At 42.4% G+C, this 10,983-nt stretch overlaps 1 protein-coding gene across 1 annotated transcript; it reads right to left on the reverse strand.

Annotated features, from left to right (window-relative positions):
* Positions 1–5,064: 5,064 nt before the first annotated feature.
* Positions 5,065–9,980, reverse strand: LOC130306897 (uncharacterized). Its single transcript, XM_056552146.1, has 3 exons — positions 9,252–9,980; positions 7,695–7,834; positions 5,065–5,806 (listed from the first exon to the last, which is right to left on the reverse strand). The coding sequence occupies exons 1-3, from the start codon at positions 9,893–9,895 to the stop codon at positions 5,619–5,621; spliced, it is 972 nt and encodes a 323-aa protein (XP_056408121.1). The 5' UTR covers positions 9,896–9,980; the 3' UTR covers positions 5,065–5,618.
* Positions 9,981–10,983: the final 1,003 nt, after the last annotated feature.

Consider the following 10,983-nt stretch of genomic DNA (forward strand, 5'->3'; position numbering starts at 1 on the left):
AAACTGATGGTCCTGTTCCAATTTTTGTTTTGCCCATTCTGAAGCACCTGAAACTACGAATACTGGAAGCCTGTGCTAGCATTTCTCCTGCGGTATTGCTATCAGTGTGTGAAGAGTGGGAGAAGAGGGTTGCATTGACAATCCAACACAATGGGCAGCACATTGAACATATTTTATAAGTGCTCAGAAACTTGTAAATAACTCATGAAAGAATATAGTTACGTTAAAACCAAGCACATCATTGTTTTTCTTGTGAAATTCCCAATAAGTTTGATGTGTCACATGACCCTCTTCCTATTGAAAAAACAAAAGTTGGATTCAAAATGGCCGACTTCAAAATGGCCGCCATGGTCACCACCCAACCTTGAAAAAGTTTCCCCCTCACATATACTAATGGTCCACAAACAGGAAGTTAATATCACCAACCATTCCCATTTTATTAAGGTGTATCCATATAAATGGCCCACCCTGTACATCTATCATACATACATACAAATCTATCATACATACACACATCTATTAAACTTACACACATCCATCATATATATGTGGTAGCCACAGGTGGTGTTAGGAAATACCTTATCACTTTGTGACGCCAGGAAACTGTTAGCCTATACGCAGTCGGAGGATGGAGACAGCTTCTCCTGGGGCAGACACAGGGAGTAAAGGAACACATCGATGTCAGGTTACAGATAACTGCCTTTACTGAGCAGGGTGCAAATGTTGATGTGGTGTGCCGGTACCGCATCCTATACGGTACCTGTGTAGAATTGCCCATAGCCAGAGTCCCTAGGATGTCGGGGTTCTTCGTAGCTAGTCCACCCCTTGTCACCTCTCATCTAGGTATTACTTATCTAGCAGTTATTTAGGATTTATATAAATATGATAGTACAGATGTATATAAATGGTTAATTACCTGTACGGAGTGTAGCAGGACCTGTGGGTCATGTGATCAGGTAAAATCTATGGTTTTTAGGCTTAAGGACCTTTGGAGGCCCCTGTGACCTATTTCACCCATCACTCCCTGTGACGGTGAGTGACAGTTGCTTGGACCAGTAAAAGTGGCCCTGCCCCTGCCCATATAAGGGAGCGGCAGCCATTAAACTCTCTCTTGTTCCCGGGCTGTCAAATGAGCAGGATCTGCGCAGCTGTCTTCCGCAGTGAGTTAGGCCCAAGCCTTGCGGCAACGGCTGATCTATTCAGAATCGTGAGTGTATCAATCCCTAAGCACTCTGCAAGATCACCGGACCTTATCTATCCCCTAAATCCGGACGGATCTTCGCAAATTACCCTAAATTCTCAGACTATATCAGAAGTCAAGGTCCGCGACTGTATTCCTGAGACTGTTACTGTTCATTGGATGTACCGCAAGCATTTAAGTAAAGTTATCCAAGTTCAAGTTCAACTACCTTGTGGACCTTCAGTCATTTTATGCATGCACCTATCGTTACTGGGAAGGGCGGCGATAGGCCGGAGAATTACCTCAGCATACTAGCCCTCAGCCTGGCGTCACGAACTATAGGGTTAACCTTAACCCCTCATCTATCGAAACAACACCCCCACTACCATACACCCCCCAAGGGCTACCACATTGATACACAGACAGTATGGTGCAGAGTGGAGAGGATGCAGTGTAACCCCTTTGGAGCCCTGTTGCCTTGCTGGAACTTGTGGTGCTTTCAGCCAATTAGTGATGAGCAACATAGGCCATATTCAAATTCGTGATATTTTGCGAACATATGTGCGAATATTCATCACATATTCGTTAAATTTGCATATTCGTTATATTCGGGACTTTTTTTTCACCAATGCGAAAATTTGCATATGGGAAAATAATATTCACATATGCAAAAATATATTATCATTCATATATTCCCAAATATATTTTCTTTATAGTCTAAACATATATTCCCGCATGAGAAAAACTTGCAAAACTACAACTCCCAGCATGCCCAGACAGCAAACAGCTGTCTGGGCATGCTGGGAGTTGTAGTTTTGCAACATCTGGAGGGACGCAGTTTGGAGACCACTGTGCAGTGGTCTCTAAACTGTAGCCCTCCAGCTGTTGCAAAACTGCAAATCCCAGCATGCCCAAACAGCAAACAGCTGTCTCGGCATGCTGGGAGTTGTAGTTGCGCACCTCCAGCGGTTGCCTAACTACATCTCCCAGTACATGCTGGGAGTTGTAGTTTTGCAAAAGCTGGAGGCACACTGGTTGGAAAATACTGAGCTATGAAACAGAATCTAACTGAAGGTTTTTCAACCAGTGTGCCTCCAGCTGTTGCAAAACTACAACTCCCAGCATGCATGGTCTGCCAGTGCATGCTGGGAGTTATAGTTTTGCAACAGCTGGAGGTTTGCGCTCCCCATGTGAATGTACAGTGTACATTCACATGGGCGGTTTTACAGTGAGTTTCCTGTTTCAAGTTTGAGAAGCGGCAAATCATCCACCACAGCGTAAACTCCTAGCGGGAAACTCACCGTAAACCCACCTGTGCATATATACCCTAAAAACACTACACTAAATTAACACATAATAAAGGGTAAAACACTACATAAACACCCTTTACACTGTCCGCCCCCCCTCAATAAAAATGAAAAACATATCATACGGCAGTGTTTCCAAAATGGAACCTCCAGCTGTTGCAAAACATCAACTCCTAGCATTTCCGGTCAGCCACTGACTGTCCAGGCATGCTGGGAGTTTAGCAACAGCTGGAGGCACCCTGTTTTTGAATCACTGGCATAGAATACCCCTATGTCCACCCCTATGCAATCCCTAATTTAGTCCTCAAATCCGCATGGAGCTCTCTCACTTCGTTTGGGGCCACATATGGGTTATTTCCGTATTCGGGAGGAATTGCGTTACAAATTTTGAGGGGCTTTTTCTCCTTTTACCCTTTATGAAAAGGAAAAGTTGGGGGCTAGACCAGCCTGTCAGTGTAAAAAAAAATTAAAAAAATGTTTACACTAACATGCTGGTGTTGCCCTACTTTTTATTTTCACAAGCAGTAAAAGGAAAAAAAGACCCCAAAATTTGTAACGCAATTTCTCCTGAGTATGGAAATACCCCATATGTGGGCGTAAAATGCTTTGCGGGCGCACAAGAAGGCTCAGAAGTGAGAGCGCACTATGTACATTAGAGGCCTAAATTGGTGATTTGCACAGGGGTGGCTAATTTTACAGCGTTTCTGACATAAACGCAAAAAAATACATACCCACGTGTGACCCCATTTTGGAAACTACACCCCACAAAGAACGTAACACGGGGTATAGTGCTCCTTAACACCCCCAGGTGTTTGACAAATTTTAGTGAAAGTTGGATGGGAAAATGAAAACAAAAAATTTTTTTCACTAAAATGCTGGTGTTACCCTAAATTTTTAATTTTCACAAGGTAAAATAGGAAAAAAGCCACTTTAAATTTGTAACCCCATTTCTTCTGATTATATCAATACCCCATATGTGGATGTAAAGTGCTCTGTGGGCGAACTACAATGCTCAGAAGAGAAGGAGCACCATTGGGATTTTGGAAAGAGAATGTGTCTGGAATGAAAGGCCACGTGTGTTTACAAAGCCCCTCGTGGTGCCAGAACAATGGACCCCCCACATGTGACCCCATTTTGGAAACTACACCCCTCACAGAATTTAATAAGGGGTGCAGTGAGCATTTACGCCCCACAGGTGTCTGACAGATTTTTGGAATAGTGGTCTGTAAAAATGAAAAATTTCATTTTCATTAAAAAAAATTTAATATTTATAATTGCGAATATATAGTGCTACATTCGTGAATATTTGCGAGCAACACTACACCCAATAGATTGATACTGACTTGAGAAAGGATTGAAGATTGATCCAGGTAGATATGGTTCCCTGTCATCCTAACCAACACAAGTGGGGTGTTTCTGTCCCTGCAAAGCTGGCAGGACGGTGGAATTTTTAATTCCGCCCAAGTAATTAAATTAAATTACGCCCCCTATTGATATTTTTTCTGTCCTCTTCTGGACAGCAGGACGGAGCAGGTCCTTGTTTTTTTTCATGAGCCTGCATGGAATAGTTATTTTCCCCTTCTCTGAAGGTTTTCTTACTCTTTTACCTTATTTGCAGCCTTCTGTGCTGCTCTGCGGTGTCTGCTCCCTCAGGGTTTTTCCTGCATCCTTTCTGCCGCTCGTACGCGCAGTTCTGGAGCTCAACAAAACCGGAAGTGCGTCATCTGACAACTTCTAGTTTTGGCGCCGTGACTGTGGTGCCATTATTTTTTGGTTTTCTTTTACCTTTCATGTTCCTCCTGCCTGGGAGGACTTGTTTTTATCCTATTATGCAGAAATTTGCCAATTCTTTTATGTTTAATTTATGTTGGCTTGCAACAGTAGCGAGGTCACTTCCGGGGGTGGGGCTTATTTAAAAATTGGCACCATCTGCTCTATTTAAGGCTGCTGCAGTCTGTGTCAGACCTCTTGCTGCCTGGTCTGCTTGAAATTATATCTCTCTAGTGTTATTCCTTGCTGCTGGTGCATTTTCTTTCTCTTTCTAGGTAGTTGGTGTTGTCAGGGCACAACAAAGTGTTCTGTTTGGTTTTATATCTCTAATTGTGGTCGGAGCTCATTCGTATATCAAGCCTACCTAACTGAACCTCTTACTAAGCTCCTATTCCATACTAAATCCTGTAACCTATCTAGGCCGTGAGAGTTGTGCGATATACTGCCGCGTAGGAGTATACCTGAAAAATAGAGGGCATACCCTGATGTATAATGATAGTCATAGAATGAAAAATTATGTTGAGGGAGGGTTGGGTGGTATGTGATGAACCCGCGGCGTCAGGAACAGGTAATGCCGCGGGTTCTTATAGGGAGTCCCCGCCCCTCCCACAAATGCAAGCTAATGAATTAGCCTTAATACTTATTTTTCTCTCTTTCTAGAGAAATGTCAACTTCTGGAAGTTGTAAGACTACTTCTAAGAGGTGTCATCTCACTTGTGCGGAGTGCGGAACCCCTCTTCCAGATTTCTATGAATATAATAGGTGTCCTGGATGATGTCCACCTCCTAATCCGGCTGAACCTATGGTCCAGAATATGTTTGTCTGGATGAAGGAATTCCTGGGGAACTCCATCAATGAGATTGAAAGCTCTCTTTCCACTAAAAAATTTCTGCTAGCCCTGCCTTTATGGTTGAGGATTCTGTTATGTCCGCTGTGGATCGGTCTGAACAGTCTGTTGAGGAAGTAGTTACTCAGTCTTTCTTTCCTGTGGAAAAAACACAGAGATTGTTTGGCTCCATCCGATCATGCAATCAGGATGTTAGTGTGCTGTGTTAGTGAAATAAAACGTATTCAGTATGACATGCAGATTACAGGCATCGCTATTAGAATCACTGCCGCAGAGCGTCTGGATGTGGCAGATTTTTTATGTCATTTTTATTTAATTTAATTTGAATTTATAAAAATTGTTTGATTACCCATTCCGGTGAGCATCAAGCTGGCGGTCCACCTGTTCCAGACCCTGCCTCTCAGCACACCCCCATACTCTGAGTGTCCATTTGAAAAGTTAGGAACTGCAGTACCAGCAACTGGAACAGGAGCATGTTCAGCTTCTGTGCCATTGGATAAGTGGGTGCTTAAAGCTAGAAGTGGCTGCAGTGAAAAAGCTTGTACTTGTATCTTAAAATCGAGCTGGCGGTCCTCCACCAGACGAGATACCACCTAATATTATCATCTGCCTCAACCTCACTCCGGCTCTCCAAATGTGACAGGACAGGTGATGGTGGGGAACTGTCATGGTGACTCCTTAATGAAGCCTGGCCTTGTTGATCTAAAAAAAAATTATAATAATGAAAATTAAAAAAAAGTATTTTAAAATAAAAATCAAGTGACTGAAAACAGTTGTGTTGTTGACCATTACATGATACACAACATACTCTCCCTAAGGCTTAACAATATAATAATTAAGTTATTGTACTGGTGTATATTTGTCATCTAACCCTATAAATGTTATACACCATTATACACTACAAATATACACCATTGCAAATAGCTAACCATGCTTTTTATCACAATAGGCAATTTAGCTGAGTAATTTACATAATATCCACATTGCTATCAATATAGAATTAGAAAATACAAATTTACGAGTTGTGTGGACATGTCAAAAGATGACATTACAGTGTGTCTCATTCCTTTGACTCGCTGCCAAAGGAAAGGGGTGGCCGTAGATCACTCTATTTCCAGGCTTTCAATCATGTGACCATTTCTCAACATAGCTTACCTGTCCTCGGGGCTCCGGCGCGTCCTCTTCAGGATCCCCTGCATCGTCAGCGCTCTCCATCGTTGTCATCACATCGCTGTGCATGCCATCCTGTCATCCAATAGGAGTGGCTTGCATAGCGGCGTAATGGCGGCGACGGAGAGCGAGGATGCCGAGGAAGCAGAGGCCTTGCCGGAGCGTCGGGGACACAGCGACAGCGATGGCAGGTGACATCCAGGGCAGCGGTGACGGTCCGTAGTGGCGGGTAAAGGTGAGTATAACCTCCAATACCAGTGGTCTTCAACCTGCGGATCTCCAGATGTTGCAAGACTACAACTCCCTGCAGTGCCCGGACAACAGTTGGCTGTCAGGGCATGCTGGGTGTTGTAGTTTTGCAACATCTGGAGGTCCGCAGGTTGTAGACCACTGTCCTATACTTTACATTGCACGGATCCCTGTTGAGGGATCCGTGCAATGTTAAGTATAGGAAGCTGTACTCACCTGTCCCCGCCGCTCCAGACCGCGTCCTCACCACTCCCGATGCAGTCCCAGGGGCTTCCGATGCTGTCCCGCTGCTCCAGGTCCACTTCACGGGTCCTCTAAGAGGCCATCATATGTCAATTTGATCATATGTCGGGGCCATCGCATATCGGGGGGTTACTGTATAGGACAACAACGGGGTAGACTAGATTCCCTGACATCTGCATGTCCCAACATTACAAATAGCATAAATGCTTTAAAGGGGTACTCCGGTGAAAACCTTTTTTCTTTTAAATCAACTGGTGGCAGAAAGTTAAACATATTTGTAAATTACTTCTATTAAAAAATCTTAATCCTTCCAGTACTTATTAGCTGCTAAATACTACAGAGGAAATTCTTTTCTGTTTGGAATGCTCTCTGATGACATCACGACCACAGTTCTCTCTGCTGATGTTATTATAACACTTATCACACTTTATTTATTTTTGACCTTAGTGGGATTTGAACCCAAGTCCCCAGCACTGTAAAGCAGCAGTGCTAACCACTGAGCCACCATGCTGCCCTTCGCATACATCTGCTATGCATCTGCTATGCATCTGCTATGCATGGTTGCTAAAATGGACAGAGATGTCAGCAGAGAGCACTGCGTTCGTGATGTCATCAGTGTTCCAAAAAGAAAGGAATTTCCTCTGTAGCATTCAGCAGCTAATAAGTACTGGAAGGATTAAGTTTTTTAATAGAAGTAATTTACAAATATGTTTAACTTTCTGCCTCCAGTTGATTTAAAAGAAAAAAGGTTTAGGTTTTCACTGGAGTACCCCTTTAAGAATCATTATTGAGCTAGGGGGGAAAAATACAAATATATAGTAATACAGTTATTGTATAAGTTCTAATAGTTATTTTTTTTATTTTCTTGTTGTTTTATCAATTAATATTATTGTAATACGTAATTAATCATATATATAATTTTACTCACCAGATCTCTCTGCCTCGGATGTCTGAGCCTCTGGCACGAGGTGCTTCTTCAACTCCAGCTCCCAGTTCTTGAAGTTGATGTTCCTCCTCTGCTGCTGCTTTTTTATTTTTTTGAGGACTGATGCCCTGCAGTCATAGTACCTGTTTGGGTTTTACATAAAATAGTTTATTCAAGTTTATCATACCATTTCCGTTTTATGACAATAAACAGTTTTGTTGAGAAACAATTTTGTTCTTTTGCTTCAATGCTCATATTTCTGCATTTATACCACACTACACAGATATAGTCAGACTTATCCTCTTTATCTTTACTAGTTATTCAAACCAATCCTTCAATTCCCGGAAAATGGCAAAATATACTATAGCAGTGTTTACCAACCAGGGGTGCCTCCAGCTGTTTTAAAACTAAAAATCTGAGCATGTTGGACTATGCTAGTATATAGTCCATAGGTCAGTGTTTCACAACCAGGGGTGCCTCCAGCTGTTGCAAAACTACAACTCCCAACATGCTGGGAGTTGTAGTTTTGCAACAGCTGGAGGCACCCCTGGTTGGGAAACACTGACCTATGGACTATATACTAGTATAGTCCAACATGCTGGGAGTTGGAATTTCATTTGGAGCAGCTGATGAGCCACATGTATGAGGGCATGATGGTAGTTGTAGTAACTAACTGCAACTCCTGGCTTAAAAAAAATTACAAAAAATACATTAAAAAAATGTCACATTAAAAGGGTACTTTTTTTTAAAATCAACTGGTGCCAGAAAATTAGGCAGATGTGTACATTTTAATTAAAAAAAATATATATATATATATATTATTCCTTCCAGTACTTATTAGCTGCTAAAGAGGAAATTATTTTCTTTTTCAAACACAGAGCTCTCTGCTTACATCATGAGCACAGTGCTCTCTGCTGACATCTTTGTCCATTTTAGGAACTGTCCAGAACAGCATATGTTTGTTGTGAAGATTTTCTCCTACTCTGGACAGTTCTTAAAATGGAAAGAGATGTCAGCAGAGAGCACTGTGCTTGTGATATCAGCAGAGAGCTCTGGGTTACAAATAGTAATGAATTTCCTATGTAGAATTCAGCAGCAACTTAATACGTACTGTAAGGTTTATGGAAAAAAAAAAAAAGTTTTCAATCAGAGTACCCCTTTAAAACAAAAACGGTACTGTCAAAAACTACAGACCGGGGTGCAAGGAGAACTAAGAAAGTTATAGGGGTCAGAATACAAAAAAATTGCCCCCTCATATGTGTATCCTCATGTCACGCATACATAATTACCGGTAGTTATGCAGATGAGCAAGTCCACTATTTTTTTGCAAGAAAGGTGGTTCCCCACTTATGGAGCATTTGCTTTAGGGGTGAATCCACGGATACATCGGTATACACTAGATGTAATTACAAATCTAGTATGTAAAGGACATATGTGTAACAAACAATAAAGGTTATAGAATGGTATACCTGTCCTAGACCAAGACCAGCATAGTTTATGCTTTGCAATATGTCTTTGCCAACACATTGATGATGATATCATAATGAAATATTTACTCACCGATGCCTGATGCTGAGAACTGTCCTGTCCGCTGTGCCACTTGCAACTTGGGACACTTTCTCCCTCACCCGGCTCCAGGCGGCCATCTTCTCCTGGGTACCCACTGTCGTGTTGAATAACACGGATTTTTCTGTGCTAACAGCAGCCACCAGTGCTACGTTCTCTGCCTCCGTGAATTTCGGCCCTCTTTGTTTTTTGGCTGGTGGGACTCCCACTGAGTGCAGACTCTCAGACTCAGATGTGTGGCTGCCACTGCCAGAGTCCGATATTGTCCAACCACTTTGTCTTGCGATTGGACATGCTCGGACTTTACTCCTCCTCTTCTCTCCTCTCCTCTCCACGCCACCACTACACTCAGACACATCATCCGCACGCTCACTCACACATGCTCTATCACTCACATCCACAACAGCACGCTCACTCACACATGCTCTATCACTCACATCCACAACAGCACGCTCACTCACACATGCTCTATCACTCACATCCACAACAGCACGCTCACTCACACATGCTCTATCACTCACATCCACAACAGCACGCTCACTCACACATGCTCTATCACTCACATCCACAACAGCACGCTCACCGTCACCATCCTCTCTCCCAGACACCACAGACACAATTTCTCTCATTCCAGACATTGTTTTTTTCACACAATTTACGCACAATACAATCAATTTCTCACTCTCAGTACACGCTGGCAAGATTTATCAATCTGTGTGAGAGAAAAAGGGGAGTGACCACACCAGCCAATCACATGTCAGATAATGAACTCTGGTAAAGTGAAAGCTGAACTGTGATTGGTTGCTATGGGAGACCAGACCACTCCACTCTTTCTCTCACACAGTTTGATAAATCTGGGCCACTGGGTGAAAACTCTGAGCCCCTGACTGACCTGGCCTAACTTTACTTCGGCTGTTTTCGTTAATCGTTAGGAATACAGCAACATAAAACGAATAATGTAATTTGCCGAATTCGAAAGTAAAACGAATGCGGCCGAAATAACGAATGCGACCGAAATAACGAATATGTCCGAAGTAACGAATGCGCCAAATGTAACGAATGTGTACGAAATAATGGACGGGTGTGATATAACGAATGCATCCGAAATATATTTCGGATTGATCCGAAAATGTACGGATGCATCCGAAAACAGATTGAAACGAATTACTCTATAACGAATGTGCAACAGAACCAAATTTTTTTTAATACGAATATGTACGAAACGAAAATAGACAAATTTTTTGGTCGTGCACAAGTCTAGTAGTTAGTGCTACCATGAAAATTTGGAGGTAATGTCCCAGGCCCAGCAGCATGTTTAAACCATATAGTGGCTGAATGACACAGCCTGCAGCTCCGGGCAGCATGAGGAGACCATAGGGCCTGACAATCCCTAAGATTAAAAGATGAATTTTAAAATTTAAATTGAAGATTTATGGTAGTTAGTGCTACCATGAAAATTTGGAGGTAATGTCCCAGGCCCAGCAACATATTTAAACCATATGGTGGCTGAATGGCACAGCCTGGAGTTGGTGGAAGCATGTGGAGGCCATATGGTGGCAGAATGAGACAGCCTGGAGGTGGCGGAAGCATGAGTAAACAATAGGTCTTCACAATTCCTAAGATAAAAAGATGAATTTAAAAATTAAAATTAAAGATTTATGGTAGCTAGTGCAACCATAAAATAATTTTAGGTAATGTCCCAGGCCCAGCAGCATCAGTAAATCAT

The sequence above is a fragment of the Hyla sarda genome, chromosome 1 (assembly GCF_029499605.1).
Source record: "Hyla sarda isolate aHylSar1 chromosome 1, aHylSar1.hap1, whole genome shotgun sequence".
Lineage (NCBI taxonomy): Eukaryota > Metazoa > Chordata > Amphibia > Anura > Hylidae > Hyla > Hyla sarda.

Coding starts and splice junctions, on each gene's coding strand:
- LOC130306897 (XM_056552146.1), bottom strand. CDS start 9,895: ATGTCTGGAATGAGAGAAATTGTGTCTGTGGTGTCTGGGAGAGAGGAT. Junction 7,835..9,251: donor GTTCTCAGCATCAGGCATCG/GTGAGTAAATAT, acceptor AAACCCAAACAG/GTACTATGACTGCAGGGCAT. Junction 5,807..7,694: donor ATCCGAGGCAGAGAGATCTG/GTGAGTAAAATT, acceptor ATTTTTTTTTAG/ATCAACAAGGCCAGGCTTCA.